Source organism: Aotus nancymaae, unplaced genomic scaffold, assembly GCF_030222135.1.
Source record: "Aotus nancymaae isolate 86718 unplaced genomic scaffold, 86718_ANA_hifiasm-v0.15.2.pri h1tg000210l, whole genome shotgun sequence".
Lineage (NCBI taxonomy): Eukaryota > Metazoa > Chordata > Mammalia > Primates > Aotidae > Aotus > Aotus nancymaae.
Window position 1 is genome coordinate 2,119,199 of NW_026988625.1, and position 20,354 is coordinate 2,139,552.

Genomic DNA, 20,354 nt, shown 5'->3' on the forward strand with positions numbered 1-20,354 from the left:
AGTTAAATTTAAGGTGCTTGCAAGATCTTGGGAGAGCTGCAATACCAGATCTTTTTTTGTTCATAAACAAGTCTTCAGGGGCAATTATAAAAGACAAAGATCATAAATGCCTCTTCCTCTTTATTTCCTGGAATCCAAGGTATTTTCTACCTAGGTGCCAGAATTGCTGCTCCCAAGCCAAAATCGGTATCTCATTCCAGTCCCTATAGTCACCTCTTTAAGGAAAAAGACCAGTACTGGTCACTTCTTTTTCCAGTTTTCCCCTTTGTGCACATAGACTTTTTGATTAGAAGAGTCAGGTCCGAGAGGAATAAGGGCATTTTTATAAAATGCACGGAGACTCATTATGTTCCCCACTTTGTCCTGCAAGTGCCACTCTAAGGGGTCTCAGTGAGCAGTGTGCTTGCCAAGTGGTCATTATGGTCATTATTCTTATGCTCTAAGACCATGTCAGTCCAACAAGAGAATCCAGGTGGCTGAAACACAGTCAGGTTTGAGCCCCTAGGCCCCTTATAATTGCACTGCCATCTAGAAGGTGTGCCCACCAGGCTGGCCTGGGGTTGCTGCTAGGGGAAAGCAAGCAAGCAACTTGCCCAGGAGGAGTCCAGTCAGAATCCCAAATTTTAAAAATAGATCTTATAACTTTCCTACACCTCTTCATTCAGATACACCTTTCTACGAAGTAGCCTTTTTAAAGATAGGTGCATTTGGCTCATACCTAAAATCCCAGCACTTTGGGAGGCTGAGATGGGAGGATTGTTGAGGCCAGGAGTTTGAGACCAGCTTGGTCAACATAGCAAAACCCTATCTCTATTTAAACAAACAAACAAAAAAAAAGCAGGGCACAGTGGCTCATGTCTATAATCCCAGAACTTTGGGAGGCTGAGGCAGGTGGATCTCTTGAGGTCTGGAGTTCAAGACTAGCATGGCCCACATGGGGAAACCCTGTCTCTACTAAAAATACAAAAATTACCAGCCAGGTGGAGTGGCTCATGCCTGTAATCCCAGCACTTTGGAAGGCCAAGGCGGTTGGATCACAAGGTCAGGAGATCGAGACCATGCTGGCTAACACAGTGAAACCCCGTCTCTACTAAAAATACACAAAATTAGCCAGGCGTGGTGGCACACGCCTGTAGTCCCAACTATTCGAAAGGCTGAGGCAGGAGCATCGCTTGAACCAGGGAAGCAGAGGTTGCAGCGAGCTGAGATTGCACAACTGCACTCCCACCTGGGCGACAGAACAAGACTCCATCTTAAAAAAAAAAATTAGCTGGGCGTGGTGGCACGTGCCTGTAATCCCAGCTACTTGGGAGGCTGAGGCAGGAGAGGCTTGATCTCGGGAGGCAGAGGTTGCAGTGAGCCAAGACTACACCACTGCACTCCAGCCTGGGCAACAGAGCAAGACTCCATCTCGAAAAACAAAAAACAAACAAAATGCTTTATGAAAGTGTATGGAATGGGAGGGAGGCAGGGAGGGAGAGAGAAAAGTAGAATCAGAGATGTTGAGTTGATTTTTGAGGAAGCCATTCCAATGCTCAGCAATACCAGATGCCCAAGGATGGCAGGAGTGTGGAAGATCTCTTGAATACCACAATTGTTGAGTGGCTTTTGTAATAAAAGGTCCACCATTGTCACACTACAGATGGTCCAGAGAGCCAAAACATGACACAGATTAGTTTCAAGGATTGCAGTGTTGTGCCCAGAGTTGGCTGATAGGACTGGAACAATCCAATAATCTGAAAAAGTGTAAACAGTGGCAAAACACTACCAATAGCCCCACGAGGTCAAAGGTCTAATGAAGTTGATCTGCTGTGAGTAGGCTGGGGCCATGCCCTGTGCAAGAGACCTCCTCCTTTGCAAGAGAAATGGGCCAACCTTTGATAGGAATCACAGCCTGGTATGTGGTGGTAGCTTCTGCATGAGAAATAGTCTTTTCTGGCTGGGCACAGTGGCTCACACCTGTAATCCCAGCACTTTGGGAGGCCGAGGCAGGTGGATCACTTGAAGTCAGGACTTTGAGACTAGCCTGGCCAATATGGTGAAACCTCATCTCTACTAAAAATATAAAAATTAGCTGGGCACGGTGGGTGCGTGCCTGTAATCCCAGCTACTTGGGAGGCTGAGGCAGGAGAATCTGTTGAACCTGGAAGGCGGAGGTTGCCGTGAGCTGAGATGGTGCCACTGCACTCCAGCCTGGGCGACAGAGTGAGACTCTGTCTCAAAACACACACACACACACACACACACACACACACACACACACACTCTTTTCCTTTGTGCCCAGTCCATGATGGTGGATGTGTTGCCATGTCCGGCACAATGATGGATCCCAGTGGCAATATGGCCAGTGCAGGCTCCCTCAGCAGCCTTATTTCAGTTGGTCTCCTTAGAGAACAGGCTTCAACCATGGGCATCTACATGTGTGACTCAGAGCAATCACAGCCAAAACTTATTCCCATAGTCCATGACCCCAAAGATGGGTGTCTTTAATCTGCCAGTTGAGATTTTCTAACTAGGCCATTGGCAACACCCCAAGAGCCATTAAAAATATAACAAGGCTTACTTACCAAGGGGAATATTGGCTCAGGGTCTACTGAGCAGAGTGACCCATCCATTTTCTGTTCTGTGCAGCTGCTTCTGAGGGGGAACAGCCACAGCAGCCCTGTGGACACCATGCGGCTTCCACTTCATCAGACCATCAGTGAACCAGAGCCCTGGCATTTAGGAGAAGCTCTGTGAACTGAGGTTCCTGTTGGGCCAGTGACTTTGCTTTGGTGGAATGGGGGATATAAGTATCCCCCAAAGGGTTAGCTGCCAGTTTTTTTCATGTAAAACTGAGATGTCAGCAGGGCCAGACTCTCTGTATTCTTAAATATACTGTTTCCATCTTAAGTTCACCATTCCATGAAAGCCAGCCTTTCATGGGTCAGGCTTTCTAAGAAAAGTCCAGATAGCTTTTCGAAAGAGGTATACCTGATCTCTGTGTCAGGGAGACAGGCAGTAAGTCCAAAACTGGGGTACCTCTGGGTACAGTCGGCTTCCCTTTGCCAAAGGTTCCAACTAGCAAAATTATCAGTCACAGAGACTTGTATAGCTTAAAGGGAGCGTTAGGGTTGTGAGGACCCACAGGTAGAGAGGGGGCTTGCTGGACAGCTTCCAATACAGCCTTCTGGCCTGGGTCCTGCTCTAAAGGGTGCTGGGTGGCAAGTTAGCAGATGTAAAGGACCAAGTAGGATGCCCAAGTGAGGCATACGCTGTCTCCAATACCCAATGAATCCGAGAAGGTACAGGGCCTTCTTTTTTGGTGCTGGTAGAATGATCAAGAGGAGATGGCAGCTTTTCCTTGACTGTTGAAAGGATTAAACATAGTGAATTGGCTGAGTGTGGTGGCTCACGCATGTAATCCAAGCGCTTTGGGAGGCTGAGACTGGCGGATCGCTTGAGGCCAGGAGTTCAAGACCAACCTCGCCAACATGGTGAAACTGTCTTGACTAGAAATACAAAAAATTAGCTGGGTGTGGTGGCATGTGCCTATAATCCCAGCTACTTGGGAGGCTGAGGCAGAAGAATCACTTGAATCTGGGAGGTGGAGGTTGCAGTGAGCCGATCGCACCACTGCACTCCAGCCCAGGCAAGAGCGAGACTCCATCTCAAAAAAAAAAAAAAAATGGAATCAGCAGTCATAGCCCAAGAAATGGAATTTCGTCAGGGATTGTCAGTCCTCGCTGCTGGTGGTGTGGTAACACTATGATCAGGATCTCCGAGACTGAGACTTTTGACTTGCCATCCAAGAGGATGTCATCTGTATGGTGAAGACTGAGTTAAATCCTGACTTACCCACGGAGGGGTAAATGGCAGGGGAGTTTATCCCTCTAGTGTTGACTGAGAGAACCCCCTTTAGCACTTCAGGGCTGGAAGGAGAAGCACCAGTTCCTACCACAAATTCAGGTATAGATGCAACAAAACAAAGACTTAGAGTTGGCCCAAAGGGCTCTATAGCACTTGGCTTTTTCTCTCTGCACTGTGAAACTTTCCCAAACCCTGTCAGTTGAATTTGGAAACTCCCCTCATGAGACCAATCAGGATGGTGGCTTATGCACCCATATCCAAAAGACATAAAAGTTTTGGTCGGGCACGGTGGCTCACGCCTGTAATCCCAACACTTTGGGAGGCCGAAGTGGGCTGATCACCTGAGGTCGGGAGTTCGAGACCAGCCTGGCCAACATGGAGAAACCCTGTCTCTACTAAATAGCTAGGCATGGTGGCACATGCCTGTAATCCCAGCTACTCGAAGGCTGAGGCAGGAGAATTGCTTGAACCTGGGAGGTGGAGGTTGTGGTGAGCCAAGATCACGCCATTGCACTCCATCCTGGGCAACAAGAGTGAAACTCCATCTCAAAAAAAAAAAAAAAAAGTGGCTGGGTGCAGTGCCTCATGCCTGTAATCCCAGTACTTTGGTAGGCCGAGGCAGGCAGATCACTTGAGTCCAGGAGTTCAAGACCATCATGCCCAACATAGTAAAACCCTGTCTCTACTAAAAGTACAAAAATTAGCCAGGCATGGTGGTGCATGCCTGTAATCCCAGCTACTCAGGAGACTGAGGCAGGAGAGCTGCTTCAACCCAGGAGATGAAGGTTGCAGTTAGCCAAGATCTTGCTACTACACTCCAGCCTGGGCAACAGAGCAAGACTCTTGTCTCAAAAAAAAAAAAAAAAAAAAAAAAGTGGTGACATTGGAAGAGAGTCCTGAGGGGACAAGGGAGGGAACAACAGGTACAAAGGCCCTGAGGGAGGAAAGATCTTTGGCAGGTAGGAGGTACCAAGAGGAGGCCATCTGTTGTGAAGGCTTCATGTGGACATCAAGTCCTGGTAAGCTAAGGGGCCCTAAACAGCATAGGGCATCCTACTCACCAGATTCCCCAGGGCTGTGGGAAGCACAGTATTTCACCAGGGGCTCAGGGCAGAGCCAGTATTCAGGGTACATGTTTGGGCAGGCAGCCAGGAGGGAGGCTGAGAGTGGGGCAGAGAGGAAGCTACTGGAGGGGCCACTGGTCTACCCCCATGGCATCTCAGCCTGTTTCCTGGCATTGAGTTTTTTTCCATGAACACTCAAGTCTATGCTAGTCCCATCACTTGGCCCCTGGTGTGGCAGCATTTGGGCTCAGATCTCTGTTCTGGCTTGGCCCCTTGGTTCCCAATGAGGCCCCTCCCAGAGTCCTTGGTCTGTCTTCCTCAACCCCAATTCTGCATGCTCTGAGGAGCCAGCCCCACTCAGGACTCACCATCCCAACCACTTTTGTCTCTAATGCTTCAACATCTCCCTCATTTTGTTGTCTCCTGTAATTGCATTTGTTTCAATTCAGTTGAGCTGAGCCCCAAGGCCCTTCTATCTCCAGTACTGCCTGTCCAGGATGGGCACAAGCATCCAGGCCTCAGTGGGATGGATGTGGCCCTAGAAAACAGGATTCCAGTCCCAGCTAAACTGGGTATGGCAAGACAAGGACCTGGGTTCCCGTGTGCTCATGCTGAGAACTTGAGGACAGGAATTCTGCAGATCAACGCAGCGTCACCAAGGCCAGCCAGGGTCTGCCACCATTTTGCAGTGAGAATTTATTGAGAATGGCTCATTACAAACAAAATATATATAAAATCTCTGCGATGCAAAAGATCCCTTTCATGCCCCTGTGGCTATAGTGAACAAAGCCCACTGTCCCATGTGGTTTCAGGGGCTGGGCTGGGCCCTGGCACGTGGACAGGCTGGGCAGCTGTGGGTGCCATGTGCTGTGGGCAGAAGTCCCTGATGTCCAGGCTCCCTCTCTGGTCCCATTTTCATGACTTATGCAAGAATGCAACAGCATGGCTTACATCCTGCCTCTGTGACCCTCCCTAGGCAGATGGGTCTTGAGAATGGGTAGCTTTCTCATTCGTCTCCCAGGCAGGTGACCTTTAACTTGTGGCATGCCCTGAGAAGCCATCCTCTGGGACCAGAGACTGTTTCTAAATATCCTGGATGGACTGAGGTGCTGGTACCGCTCTCCATGAAGGCCACTGCCCAGTGACAGCCCTAGCAGCATGTGCACTGTGTCTGAATCAAATCTCGCCATCCTGAAAACTTCCTTTCCTCCCACTGGTTTCCTTCATACAGCTAATCTCACAATTTTACCAGAACATCTGAAGATGCCCACAACCCACAGCTGCTATGCATGGGTACTCCTGGGCCACCTGTCATTAAGGCAATGGAGATGAGACCAGTCTGGAGCCAACACCAGTCTCTGAAACCCAGAAGGGCTGCCCAGCTAACAGCACCTCCCTCGTGGTCAATCAAAGGCTTTGTCTAGGGTTGAGGAGCAATTTGGCTGTGTGGTCTGATCACTCTCCTAAACAGAGCCCACCTCTACCCCCAGTGTCACCTGGTGGGGGAGGGTCCAGCTGCCACCATGCCATGCCTTGGGCACTGTAAGACCAGGACCCAGGAGTGCAGGGATGGTGTCACTGTTGCTCCTTTGAGAATGATCCATTTCCCTTAGTTTTTTAGGTACAGACTGGGGTTCAAGGCCCAGCTCCACCACTGTCCTGGGCAGACTCCCCAGACTGGGCCAGCTGCCTTGTCTGTGAGGTGAAGGGGTGGGTACTCAAACCACCAGCCAAGTCCCTTTCTTTGAAAAAGAACTTGAGCTGGCTAACTGCCCTGTGCAGAGGTGTTAGTGGTTCCAGAGTACCTTCACTCTTGCTATTACTGTTTTACTTGAAGGTCATTACCCCTCAAAAATGAAAACTTAAATCTCAAAGAAACAACCCCTGATCCCAACCAAAAAAAAAAAGGAAAGAAAGAGCTGTATGCTATTTGCTGTGTTGTATGATCCTGGGCAGGAAACCCTCGTCTCCATCAAGATAGAAGAGACCCAGTATCCTGTGCAACCTGGTATGAAGACCAGGTTAGGTGGGCAGCTGCAGGCTACCCCTGCCTGTTGCTTTGGAGCACAGGCCCTAGCAGCCAACCTTAAAGGACTGGGGCTCCCCATCTCAGAGGACAGACGCCACTGTCAGGATTTAGGCTGGTGTCGGGAGGCCTCTGGGTGCAGGGATCCCTCTGGGGCCAGGGCTGCTGTTTATTCCCAGAGCACACACTGCTGCCAGTCATCAGGCCTACTAGTGGGATCCAGGCCCAGGTCACACCCCTGAGAGCCCTCCATCTCACAGAGCTGGAGGACCTGGAGGACTGTGGGGGGTTTAAGAATCCCCAGGAGCCAGGGCTCTGCATGGCAAAGCAGCTGTGAGGTGTGTCTATGCTGGGTGGCAGGGACCAGATGCCCTGAAACCAGCCTCAGAAACTTGGGCCCATGGGTAGGCAGGAGGTGGCTGTGTCATCAACCATGGGGCACGGGGGCATCTGAAGCACTTCCAGGAGAGGAGCCTGGAGGGGTCCTAAGTGCTGGGGAGTTGGGATCAGCTACGCTGTCTCCAGACACTCACATACTGTCCTGACAAGTGGCATCTGTCAAGCGACTTCTCTCTCCAGGCTTAGTCCTGTGGTCTGTGGGGAGACAAAGCCTCTCCCTTGCCTTGGGTCTGGCTCAAAGGCAACAAGGGCACTGTCGGAGCTGGACTTTCTGTGGGTACAGCTGGAGTCAGGCTTGGGGTCTTGGGGGATGCTTCCAGCAGCCAGCAGGTGCTCGGGGTGAGGGACATGACAACACAGGGCACTGGCAGAAAAAGCAGCTGTGCCACAGTCTCCCAGAGTTCCCAGGGCTCTGCCAGATGGGCTGAGGCTGTAATTCCACATTCCAGCCCCAGGCCTGGGTCAGGGCATCCTGAGTGGGCCCAGCTGGGATGGGGATGGGGTCCGAGGGCCTGGGCACGCCAGGCTCCTGGTGTCAGCTGTCCAAGTAGACAAAGAGGATGTCCTCATCTGTGCCATAGCTGGTTCTGGCCTCCTCAAAGTTACTGATGCTGGTGCTGCACATTCCTGCTGGGGGTGGGGAGGGCAGAACAGGGTCAGTGGGTTGCAGGAGAGCACCTACCCCACTGACAGTGTCTGGGGGAGCTCGGTGAGGTCTGTGTCCCACCCACTTGGCCACTCCTCTCAGCTCAAGCCCTCCACCCCCAGGAAGTCCTCCTTGCCTATTCTGGTCTTCAAGAGCTTTCTCTGACTCCTCCCCAGTTGAGCAGTTGGAGAAGGTGAGGTCCAGAGAGGGGAAGAAACATGCTCTAGGCCACATAGATGGGTTAAGTCTATGTGATCAGAGTGTCTAGGAGGTGTCTACGTGAGTCCAGTCTATGAGAGTCAGGGCAGCCCTTCCCTGTGCCCGGAGGGCAGTAGGCAGGCCAGGATGGGTCTACAGCAAGGGCTGGGTCTGGCTGGGCTTTTCTTATTTTTTTTGAGACGGAGTGCTCTTGTTACCCAGGCTGGAGTGCAGTGGCACGATCTCCGCTCACTACAACCTCCGCCTCCCAGGTTCAAGCAATTCTCCTGCCTCAGCCTCCGGAGTAGCTGGGATTACAGGTGTGCACCACCATGCCTGGCTAATTTTTGTGTTTTTAGTAGAGACGGGGTTTCACCATGTTGACCAGGATGGTCTCGATCTCTTGACCTTGTGATCCACCCGCCTCAACCTCCCAAAGTGCTGGGATTACAGGCATGAGCCACCGCGCCCGGCCCTGGCCGGGCTTTTCTTTCTGAGGAATGTGCTGGCCATCCTGGGGGTTGGGGGAGGGGTGCAGCCTGTGCAACATGAGAGGGTAAGGCAGGGACCTGGGCAATGGCGTGGGGCCAGTGGTGTGGGAGGGAGAGGTGGCCAGGGTATAGAGGAAGCTGGCACCGTTTGTGGCAGGTTTGCCTGCATGGCATGAAGGGTGGCCCCAGTGACAAGAGCCCAGCAGGAGCGGGGGCTTTGGGGAAAAGGTGGGGAAGAAGGCCCTGGCCACACTAGATTGAAAGGGTGGGAATCGTGGGCACTGGGCATACAGAAGAGTGAATGTGGACCACCCTGCTTCACCTGCCCCAGCCAGCACTCACGGTCGCCGTAGGCTGGATTGTTGTAGAAGATGCAGCCAGTGGCCCGGTTATAGCCGCGCAGAACGATGAAGTGGCCCTGGTAGTCAGGAGTGCGGCAGAAGCAGCGGTGGCCACTGGGAGCAAAGCAGCAGTACTTGACAGGGCTGGAGCACAGGTCGCAGTGCAGCACCCCCGAGTTCACCAGCACGATGGCTACGTGGCCCTGAGCCAGGTGCGCCTGGATGTCCTGCACACTCACCGTGCTGTGGGCAGGAGAGGGGTCAGCTGGTGCTGCTAGGCTCCCATTCCCCATCCCTCAACCGGATCCCTGCTTGTGCTTGTTTCTCTGTTACAAAGCTTGGGGATCAGCTCCTCTTCCCTTTGCCCTGAATTCCCTACTCTGTCATTGTGGCCCAGGCTCAGCCTAGAGCCGCGCAGGGGAATGGTTGGGGTGTGTGTGTGTCTGAGTGTGCACAAAGATGAGCTGGCCCTATCAGGCCCTTCATGGGGACAGTAGGTCAGCTCCAGGTGGGCCCAGTCAAGGGCGACTAAAACAGTACACAGAAACCACCTCCTGCTGTGCCCTAGCCTGGTTAGTGAATTCTTTTTGCCCGGCCCTGTTTTTCCTCAACCCTAAATCATGGGTGGTTTACACTGAAAATTGCCAGCCCAATCTGATCTCCCAAATCTGAGCCAAGCATGGCTTAGACACTTTCACAACCAAATGCTTCTCTGAAAGAGCTACTTTACTTTTCTCCTAAGGCTCATTGTGGCAGAAGGGGCTGCCGAGGAAGGGCTGGGCCACAGTGCTTCCAGTGGAAACTCCAGTTCAGCAGTGATGTCTGCCTGGAGCCTCCCTGACTGGCAGAAGGTGCTGCCCCACCTTGTGCCTTCCAGCAGGCAGCAAATCGAAATTAAAACCCAGAAGGGGGCTGGGCACAGTGGTTCACACCTGTATTCCCAGTGCCTTGGGAGGCCAAAGCAGAGGATTGCTTGAACCCAGGAGTTAAGAGACCAGCATGGGCAACATAGCAGTACCCTGTCTCTACAAAAACATTTAAAAATTTACCAGGTATGCGGTGTGGTGGCACAAGATTGTGGTTCCAGCTACTCAGGAGACCGAGGCAAAAAGATCACTTGAGCCTGGGGCTGTAGCAGTGAGCTATATTACATCACTGCACTCTAGCCTGCATGACAGAGTAAGACCTTATCTCAAGAAGAAAAAAAAAAAGGAAAAAGAAAACACCCAGAGGGGCAGAGGGCAGATGGGGTTGTGGGCAGGGAGAGCTTTAGGCTAGGGGCTCCTGCATCTTTGCTGGTGGGGGCTGCTCACCCACTTGGGGCCCTCCCTAGGAGTGGCAGCATCAGTACCACGTGGCCTGGCCCAGCTTTAACCATGGCTGAGTCACGTGGCAGTTTGGATTGCTGCCTTGGCCACGGAAACATGCCATTTTTCCATTTGGTCTTTGAAACAAAATAGCTGGCTAAGTTCCCAGTGGCAGTGTACCAGAGTGGGATTTCAGTTATAGGGAAAAAGTAGGGGCTGGGCTGGAAGGAAAAGCTACAGGCTTCAAGGAATAACAAGCATGGGTTCAGATCATGGCATGGCCAAAATGCTGGGGGTGACCTTGGATGGCTCTCCCTTCGTCATTTTCCTCCCCTGAGAAACAGAGACCGCAACAGCTGAGGGCCATTAAACAAATATTTGCTCCCTTTCCTTCCAACGTGCCCACGTGGTCAAAGGGTGAATGAAGATTCCACCCCCACCATTTTCTAAATCACCTATCATGTGATTATAGTATGTCAATAATGAAAATATAAATCCATAAAGAAAAGGGAAATCTGAAAAGAGTGGTGTCCAGGGGAGCCTGCCCAGGACCTAGAGGCAGAGGCCTGAGCCCCACTCCCACAAAGCCCAGAAAAGAATGCCATTCACATCTGGGCAAACTGCAGCCAGGGTCTTCCTAAATCCAGCCCCAATGTACACAGATGAGAAGGGAGGGCCTTTGTAAGGTCACGGCGGCCCGCAGGCAGATCTGGAAGCCAGGCCTTCCTAGGTAGCCTACACAGTGGGTCCTCCCTGCTCCCCATCCTTTGTCAGTCACTGCACCAGGACACTCCTCTCAGGCCATCACCCTTTCATTAGGGCTCTTGTGTTCTGTCCCATGCTGTCTTTCTGCAAGCAGCCCAAGGGCTGGCTGTAGTCCCTCTCACTCACCTGTCCCTCTGGCACCTGCTCAAGATCTACCCCTGGCCAGAGCCTGGGTCATGTAGCCCCACTGATCTCCATAAACCAAGGCTCAAGGGGGCAAGCTAGAGCCCACAGCCACCTGGGTAGCCAGTTCTGCCTGGCTCCAGAGTCCCAGCCTTTCCTGAACACCATCCCGAGGCCTCCCCACTGCAGAGCTGTGGGTGAGCAGGTGTGAGAGGAAGAGCAGATAAAAAGGTGGGGGGCTCACCATTTCTCCACCAGCACCTTGCAGGCCTTGGCTTGTGCAAACAGCTGATTCACCCGGGTCTCCTCTGTGTCAAAGTGCTTCCTGTAGAAGGACTAAATAGAGAAGAGGGGGTTGGAGTGGCCACCACTCAGTCTGTCTTCACTCCATTTGGATGAAGGAACTAAAGAGCGTGTTATGGAGACAGAGACAACAAAGGGCAGAGGAGCCACACCTGCCAGGGCAGACGGTACGTGCAGTTTGCCTGTCTGTCCTAAGCAGGAGCAGGGACGTAGGAGAGAGGCATGAAGGGGATGCTTAATAGAGGGGTGGGCAGCTGGGCTCAGGTCACCTCCCCAGGGAGGATGGATCACCCTTGGGCTTGTACACTCTGGCAGGCCTGAGCAGGAGCCTGCAGGGAATAAGCAAGGGGGATGAGGCTGAGCCACCTGGGACAGCTCCGCTACAGCTTGGCTTAGCTAAGTGCTGTCCACAGAACACTCTGCTGGTGTGGCTATGTTGGCATTATTTTTTAAAAGGCAAAAAAAAAGAAAAGATGGTATTTTGGTTTTCTTCTAGACTACTAATTACCCAGCTGAAAAGCTGACTCTCCTGGTGAAAAAAAAAAAAAGTGCAAACGATGGCCGGATGAGGTCAGTGATGTTCTCAGAGGCCGTGGACCTGCCTTGTGCTGAGGATAGTAGGCAGTGGCCTCTGCACATTCTGAGGGCTGTAGAAGGCAGGCGGACAGGAGCCAGGACTTAATACTCAGATCCTCTGGGCAAGCCAGACTGCGACGTCACCTGCTCTGACTGGCTCCCAAATCCTGCCTCTAGCCTCTTTGCTGCTGGCTCCCTGGTCTCTGCATACCTGGGTATCTACCTTGGGGTCTAGGCCTTGACTGCTCCCTCTTCCAACTACTGGAACCAGACGGCCTTATACCTCTGTGTGGCCTCACACGGGAAGGCCCGGTGGCTGGCCACTCACCTGGTTCTTGTAGCCCTTGTCAACACCCAGGGTCTGGGTACAGAAACGGTGCCTCACGCCAAAGTGGTGCATCAGGTAGGCCAGGTCGATGGTCCAGATGCTCCTGGTCAGCTGCAGCTCCTGCAGAGCTCTCTCAAACTCACTGTCGTCCAGCTGGCCCAGGTACCTGTGGGCAGATGTGCTGGGGAGCTCAGCTCGCTCTCAAGAGTTAAATGGTCTGGGTCACCCTCCACCCACTGCCCAAGGGCCCCTGTCACAGGTCCCATTCCCCAGAAATCTCCCTCCTTCATCATGAGACCCTAGGTCCTGCCCACACACTGCCCAGGCTGCCTGGGCACTATCCTGGCTCCGGAGTGGAGGGCCTGAACTCTGCTTCCCGTGTCTCTTGTGTCTTGTGACCTTGGGCAAGTTGCCATCTTCTCTGGCCTCTTTAGCTTCATCTCTAAGATGAGGTCCTTGGATCATATCAGTGGTTTTCAAAATTTTAGGCACAGAACCTTTAGTTGAATTTTATCTTGTTGGGAATTCCAGGAGGTAAAACAGATGAAGGTGCAGCTGCCCTGGGGTTCAGGAAGCCAAATGAAAACTCTTGTACAAGGTGACTGCTACAGTCCCTCTTGGCTCTCTGTCCAGGTTTCTGTGATAGTCATACAGCCTCAGCTCAATGGTCAGCACCCGTCTCCCAGAAGCCAGAGGTGGGGGTGTGGAGGGCCTCCTGTCACAGTCACGGGGCTGCCTTGTGGGCCAGGCCTGGGCACCTGGGACTTCCTGGCCACCCTGAATCCCCAGGCATTACCAGCTTGGAGACCAGGAAGGCCTGGTCCACACCTTGCTAGCTTTTGCAGGTAGGACTAGGCCCAGGTAGAAGCTTGGCCTCCTGTAAGCCCTAACCAAAGACAACTACATGGACAATGGCTCCCACCCCAGTCTCAAGCCAGAGCAGGAGATGTAGATGGGGAGCACCTGGGCCCCCAGTCCTGGCCCCACTCACCGCAGCACCATCCTGGAGCAGGCCAGGCCACAGTCCCAGTGGTAGAGCTGCTGGATGATGGGCACAGGCAGCTGCACAAAGTCCCCTGTGCAGAAACAGAGGGAGGTCATAGACCGTCAACGCAGAGCCCACCACAGCCACCCTCACGGGAACCAGTGTCACCGCCTCCTGCCTAGCCCCTGCAGAGGCTGCTCAGGGACCTTTCTGTAATCCTTCAACACTCCCCTCAAATCCAGGCTGTTATAATAGCAGTGATCACCCCAAAACACCGGCCAAAGCAGGTCAGCCCTACTGAATTGACAATCCTCCAGTGCAGCAAGGGTCCCACATTTCTTACGACCACCTTCATGGCTGCTGCCCTGGCACCCTCTGCCTCCTTGCCTCCACTTGTCATGATCCCTCACAACCCCGGGGGCCTTTGCACATCTGGTCCCTTTGTCTGGACATACCTGGCTTCCCAGGTGTCTGAGCTATCTCCTGCCCGTGGGTGTCACTTCTCCAGTGTTGCCCCTCTTGGGCCCAGTGACCCACATGTGCACTCACTGCCCGCCATGCCTACTCTTCAAAGCCCTTCTTTTGGTGGGAGCTCTGAGGAGGAGGGACAGGGTCTGATTTTTTTCTTTTTCTTTTTTTTTTTCTTCTAGACAGGGTCCTGCTCTGTTGCCCAGGCTGGAGTGCAGTGGTACAATCTTGGCTCACTGCAACCTCCGCCTTCCGGGTTCAAGCGATTCTCCTTGCCTCAGCCTCCCGAGTAGCTGGGACTACAGGTGCATGCCACCATGCCCGGCTAATTATTGTATTTTTAGTAGAGATGGGGTTTCACCATGTGGGTCATGGCTGGTTTCGAACTCCTGATGTCAGGTGATCCACCTGCCTTAGCCTCCCAGTGATGGGATTACAGTCGTGAGCCACCCCGCATGGTCAACAGGGGCTGTTTTGCTTCCTGCTTTCATTCCAAGGCTGGCATATGGGAGGCACTCAGCAGATACATGTACCTGATTTCATGAGGCCCCTGGAGGTTTGCTTGACTCCAAAGACTCCAGGCCCACCAGGGTGTGAGACCATGGCCAGGAGAAGGGAGCTGTCACATGAGCTGTGTAGCATATGGAATATTCCTGCGAGCTCCATCCCCCACCAACCCTGGGCAACCTCTTCGTCTGTCTTTGCCAGGCTGTGAGGTGGAGCAGAAAGGGCCTGACCTAGCGTTCCAGTCTCAACTGTGCCACCGGGTGGCTGGGGGCTGGACAGCTGACTTCTTCTTGCTGGAATGAGTCTGGCTATCCCCAAAGAGGGGACTTTGGTCTAATTCAGTCATTCAGCTGACAAATATTTCCCAAAAGCCTGGTGTATGTACTGGAGATACAGCAGTTACACAAAGTCACTATCCTGATGGACAGCAAAAACAAGCAAACATAAGAGAAAAATAGAGACCTAGGCTGGGGGAAATGGTGGGGGTATGCCTTAGAGGGGATGGGGGAACAGCATGTGCTAAGGCCCTGAGGTGGGGGCAGATGGGCATGTGGCATGCAGGACCCTCCTCCACAGCCATCTGATGAATCTGGACAAAGTTCAGAGTCTAAAAAGGAAGGGACTTCTCTCTGCTGGTCACCACCCATTACTCACTCATGACACTCACTCAGCACGTGAAAACCCAGCCCCCATTGTTTGCTCATCTGGCAGGCCTCTCCCGGACCATGTGACCAGTTCTGTGCAGAGCCACCCTAGGAGCCCTCCTGCTGTGCCAGCCCCATTTCCCCTCCATCCCCTGCATGCACCATCTAAAACAGTCACTCACTAGTCCTGGGATCTGTCCTGGCCTTTCCAACCTACCCAGCTTTGTCTGAATCCCAAGTTCCTCCCTTCCCACGTCTGACCTTCCCCAGCCTTCAAGGCCTGGCTCAGAGGCCACCGTTTTCAGGGCCTTCCCTGATCACAGGCTGGCTACACCCTTTCACTCATCTGTACTCCTCCAGGCTTGAGTTCAGGCTTTGCCTCCTAGAATGTGGCCCTTGCATGGAGCTTGCCTGTGCCCTTCTGGGTTGTGACCTATCACTGCTCCTGGCCTCTTTCTCCTTCACGTGCAGCAGGGCCCACGGAAGGCACAATAGCATGGGCAATGCAGACCACCTGCTAGCTGGGTCGCCTGGCCTCTCTGTGCCTGCTTCTTCCCCTACGAAATGGACACCAGACGCCAGCCTGTAGGGTGATGTGGGTACTAAGGACAAGAACGTCTATAAAGCCCTTTGCAGGTGCTAATGTGAACCCTGCCCCGAGCTGGGGCCTGGTATGCTACGCCCAGGCTGGGCTGAGGCCTCATTCCCTTCCTTCCTCTTACCCCAGATGCCTCCAAATGACACCCAGGCTGTTCATTCAAGGCCCTCACATATTCCCCTCCTATCACTGCCATGGATTCAGTGGCACTGACTCCTGCCTGTCCCTGCCCCAAATTCCACTCCCAGCACCTCTCCCGCTTTTACATACAGCAGCCATAGGGATTCCCATTCAGTTTCCCACTGCTCTTAGAATAAAGTTCTCATCCCTTACTGGGGCCTTGCCTAACCTGGGGCACTAGCCTCATCTCAGCGGCCCTCACCTGTGGTCTAGTTAACCTGTTAACTCATCAAGGCTTCATTCTACCCCAAGGCATTTGCATGTGTGGCTCCCACTGTCTGGAACTCTCTCCTGGCTGCTGTTCTCAAGGCTGTGTCCCTTCTAGTCATTCAGGTCCCAGCTCAAAATCTCTTAAGAGGTTTTTCTGACCAAGACTTTGAGACACAAGGGGACTTTCCTTCAGCATCCTATTTGTTTCCTTCACAGTGCTTGGCAAAAGTAACAACAGCATCAAGCCACTCTGTCTCTAGACTGCAAGCTTCCTGAGGGCAGGTGCTATAGTATCCTCTCCAAAATTCACGTTGAAACTTAATCTCCATTGTAGTGGTATGAAGACATGGGTGTGGAAGATATCCACAACCAAAAACAAATAAATAAGAGGTGTGGCCTTTTGGGAAGTTATGAGGGCTCTGCCCTCATCAATGAATCAGTGTCTCATAAAAGGACTGGAGGAAATTAGCATAGGCCATTTTTTTTGCCCTTCTATTCTTCTGTCATGTAAAGGCACAATGTTCATCCCCTTTCTGTCCCTTCCACCATGTGAGGACATCTAGGTGGCACCACCTACAAGGAATGGGCCTTTACTAGACACAGAACCTGCCAGCGCCTTGATCTTGGACCTCAGAGTCTGCAGAACTGTGAAGAATTATTTCTAGAGCTGGACACAATGGCACACACCTGTAATCCCAACTATTCACAGGCTGAAGCAAGAGGAGCCCTGGAGTTTGAGACCAGTTTGAGCAAAACAGTGAGACCGCCATCTCCAAAAAAGAAAAAAAGAAATTAAATTTCTATTGTTCATAAATTACCCAGTCCCGGGTATTTTGTTATAGAAGCACAAATGAACTAAGACAGCAGGAAACCTGCTAATCTTGTTCACTGTTATTCTCAGTCGCTGGTGTTGGATGTTTAATAGTAACTCAATAAATATTTGCTGGAAGAAATAAACGTTTTTAGGCATGGCGCAGTGGCTCACGCCTGTAATCCCAGCACTTTGGGAGGCAAAGGCAGGCAGATGACTTGAGGTCAGGAGTTTGAGACTAGCCTGGCCAACATGGTGAAACCCTATTTCTACTAAAATTACAAAAATTAGCTGGGTGTGGTGGCCAGCGCCTGTTATCCCAGCTACTCGAGAGGCTGAAGCAGGAGAATAGCTTAAACCCGGGAGGCAGAGGTTACAATGAGCCAAGATTGTGCTGCTGCACTCTGGCCTGGGAGACAGAGCGAGACTCCGTTTCAAAAAAAAGAAATGACCTTTTTTTTTTTCTTTTGAAACAGGGTCTCACTCTGTTGCCCAGGCTGGAGTACAGTAGTGTGGCCAGAGCTCACTGCAGCCCTGAACTCCAGGCTCAAGGGATCCTCTTACCACAGCCTCCCGAGTAGCTGGAATGATGGGCACACACTACCACACTTAGCTAAGGTAAAAAAAATTTTCATAGAGATGGAGTCCCATTATGCTGCCCAGGTTGGTCTCAAACTCCTGGGCTCAAGCAGTCCTCCTCTTGGCCTCCCAAAGTGCTGGGATTACAGGGGTGAGCTACCGTGCCAGGCCAGAAGAAATGAACTTACTAAGCACTCACTGTGTGCTAGTCTCTGGGGACACAAAGGTGACTAAAGACCCACCCAAGCCCTGGCCCCTGGGGACTCATATTCTGAAATAATTGCCATCAAAGAGTTGAGCAATGGTAGAGCTCTACACAGGATGTGCTGTCACAGTGAGTGCCTGCCTGTTCAAGAACCCCTCACAGCAGCCACACACTGCCTTTTTGTTTTTCTCTACTCACGCTGTTTCCTCCCCAGCTTACTCACAGCTTTTGCTCTCGCACATCCCTTAATCTAGGGGTGTCCAATCTTTAGGCTTCCCTGGGCCACACTGGAAGAATTGTCTTGGGCCACACATAAAGTACACTAACACTAATGATAGCTGATGAACTTTAAAAAAGTTGCAGAAAAAAATCTCATAATGTTTTAATAAAGTTTATGAATTTGTGGCCTGGTACAGTGGCTCACAACTGTAATCCCAGCAATTTCGGAGGCCAAGACGGGTGGATCACAAGGTCAGGAGATCACGATCATCCTGGCTAACACAGTGAAACCTCATCTCTACTAAAAATACAAAAAATTAGCCGGGTTTGGTGGCGTGTGCCTGTAGTTTCAGTTACTCGGGAGGCTGAGACAGGAGACTCACTTGAACCTGGGAGGCAGAGGCTGCAGTGAGCGGAGATTGCACCACTGCACTAGACTGGGTGACAGAGCAAGACTCCATTCTCAAAAAAAGAAAAGAAAAGAAAAAGTTAGTTTATGAATTTGTGTTGGGCCACATTCAAAGCTGTCCTGGGTCACAAGCTGCGGGCTGGACAAGCTTGCCTCACTCTGAAATGTTAATGTTGTCTCCATCCCTCTCACTCTCAGGACCCCTCAATACGGAGTGCTTAAAGACGCATCTGCTTTCCCCTATTGAACAAAAGGAGAATTCTTCAGTGGCAGATGGGGATGAGGTTGCATTTGCCTCTTCCCAGCCCTCAGCCCAGGGCAGGCACTCAGATATACTTGGAGAATGGAAGGCATTTTCCAAAAAGACCTCATACCTTGAGATGCCCAGGCCGACTTGTCACTTCAATGCTCCACACCCCAGGCTTCCAGACTACAGCCCTCTGTGTGAGGGTCCCTCCTTACTCTGTGGCTTGGGCTGTGACACTGACTAGCTGGGCTATCCCCAGCTGTAAAATATGGCACAGGACAGCAGCTCTCTAGGGCCCTCAGAAACTCAGCTGCCCCTCCTCCTCTTGCCCCGCTCTAGAACTCCTTGATCCTGAGGCCCAGCAGCCCCAACATGGCCATCTCCAGTCTTGGCAAAGGCGGATCAGACCTAGAGATGCTCATGTTGGGGGTGATAAGGTTAGGCGAGGCCTTGGCATTTGTCCCCATAACAGCTTTAGCCCACAGCCAGATGTTGATGCCTGGAGCCAAGGGGCCGCCTGGAAGGCCCTGGCCTGACTTTAGTTAGTGGTTGTCACTTAGGAAGACACGTAGTGCACTAGCCTTGAATATTTAACCCATCTCAGACTCAGTCTGCTCAGCTGCAAAAGTGCATTATTATAGTGGGCACCTACTTCAATGAGTCGTTATGAGGATTAACGACGCACTGCATGTAAACAACTGCGCACAGCGCCTGCCTGCCTCATAGCTCCCTGCGAATGTAAGCCATTCCTCCTCTGAAGCTCAGGAAAGGCAAGCACCTTGTCTAAGATCACAGGGTTAGATAACTGCAGAAGGAGGGATGTAAATCCTCCTACTCCACACAGCAAACACAAAAGAGAACTCCCTGGGAGTGACACCTGAAGGTCAGGGTCCCACATGCTGTTGACCTCTTCCACAGTTGGCACTTCACCTGAGTTTACTAGCTAGCACTCCGTTTCTCATCAGCCCTGCCCTTAAGCAGGACAGGAATCACGTCTTCCTCCTCCCCTACTTCTTGGGCAAGCAAACTAACCGCCAAGGCAGTGAATACCAGTCTGGGTCTCCGCCCCAAAGGGGCTCAGGCTACCGCGTGGCAGAGGGAACCAAAGGGCGAAGAACAGGAGCAAGACAAAACGCTGAGTCTGGGAGGCCAGGACACCGCCCCTTCCATGACTCGGTGCTCTCGGCCAGTTCCCTGCCCTTCTCAGCCTGTCTTCCACGGTTCTCCAAAGCACGGGAGCTCCCAAGGCGGCTTCAGCAGGACTTTTCGCTTCTGGGGAAGGTGGCGCCCCTGCTACCCGGACCCTCCCACCATGCTGACAAGGGTCGTAATCCTGCGAGTGTCAGGAAACCCCCACTGACTGGTGCGAGGAGGGTGTAGGGGCGAGGCGGGAGTCGGCCCAAGGCCGCGCGGCTGGACCCTGCCCCGCGCTAGGGCGGGGTCCCCCTCGTTCCTAGAGGACTGGGCCCACAAAGAGGCACTGACCAGGCTCGAGCGGCGGCCCCGCTGCCTCCGCCTCCGTCCTCATTACCCGGGCGGCGCGGGGCGCCCATGGCCCAGGCCCAGAGCGGGCTACAGCTTCCGCTTCGGCTAGGGCGGGAGGGCGGTCGGTGCGTCCTGAGTTCCTCCGCCGCCACCGCCGCCGCTGCGGTGGGGAGAACAGGAGGCGGCGGCTGGGCCGCCCCAAGGCCCGCCCCGGCCCTTCCAGGTCTCAAATCTCGAGGCCCCGCCCCTCCTATAAGCCCCGCCTCAAACTTTGATTCTAGACGCCCCCAGCCTCTCAATTTAATCCCGCCCCGGCCATTTGCCGCTTCTGCGTTGGGTGGCTCCGCCCCGTCACCCAATCCTCGCGTAGACGTGCTGCCCACCAGGACAC

At 52.7% G+C, this 20,354-nt stretch overlaps 1 protein-coding gene across 6 annotated transcripts; it reads right to left on the reverse strand.

Moving 5' to 3' along the window:
• Positions 1-5,591: 5,591 nt before the first annotated feature.
• GUCD1 (guanylyl cyclase domain containing 1) lies at positions 5,592-20,006 on the reverse strand. Of its 6 annotated transcripts, none has more exons than XM_012454156.2 (6): positions 19,964-20,006; positions 13,408-13,492; positions 12,417-12,582; positions 11,454-11,545; positions 9,016-9,257; positions 5,592-7,965 (listed from the first exon to the last, which is right to left on the reverse strand). In XM_012454156.2, exons 1-6 carry the CDS (start codon positions 20,004-20,006, stop codon positions 7,874-7,876), a joined length of 720 nt encoding a protein of 239 aa, XP_012309579.2. In that variant the 3' UTR covers positions 5,592-7,873. The 6 variants fall into 6 exon arrangements, with proteins under 6 accessions (XP_012309579.2, XP_012309575.2, XP_012309576.2 ...); XM_012454152.2 differs by having other exon boundaries at positions 5,592-7,968; XM_012454153.3 differs by lacking the exon at positions 19,964-20,006 and adding an exon at positions 18,606-19,660 and having other exon boundaries at positions 5,592-7,968.
• Positions 20,007-20,354: the final 348 nt, after the last annotated feature.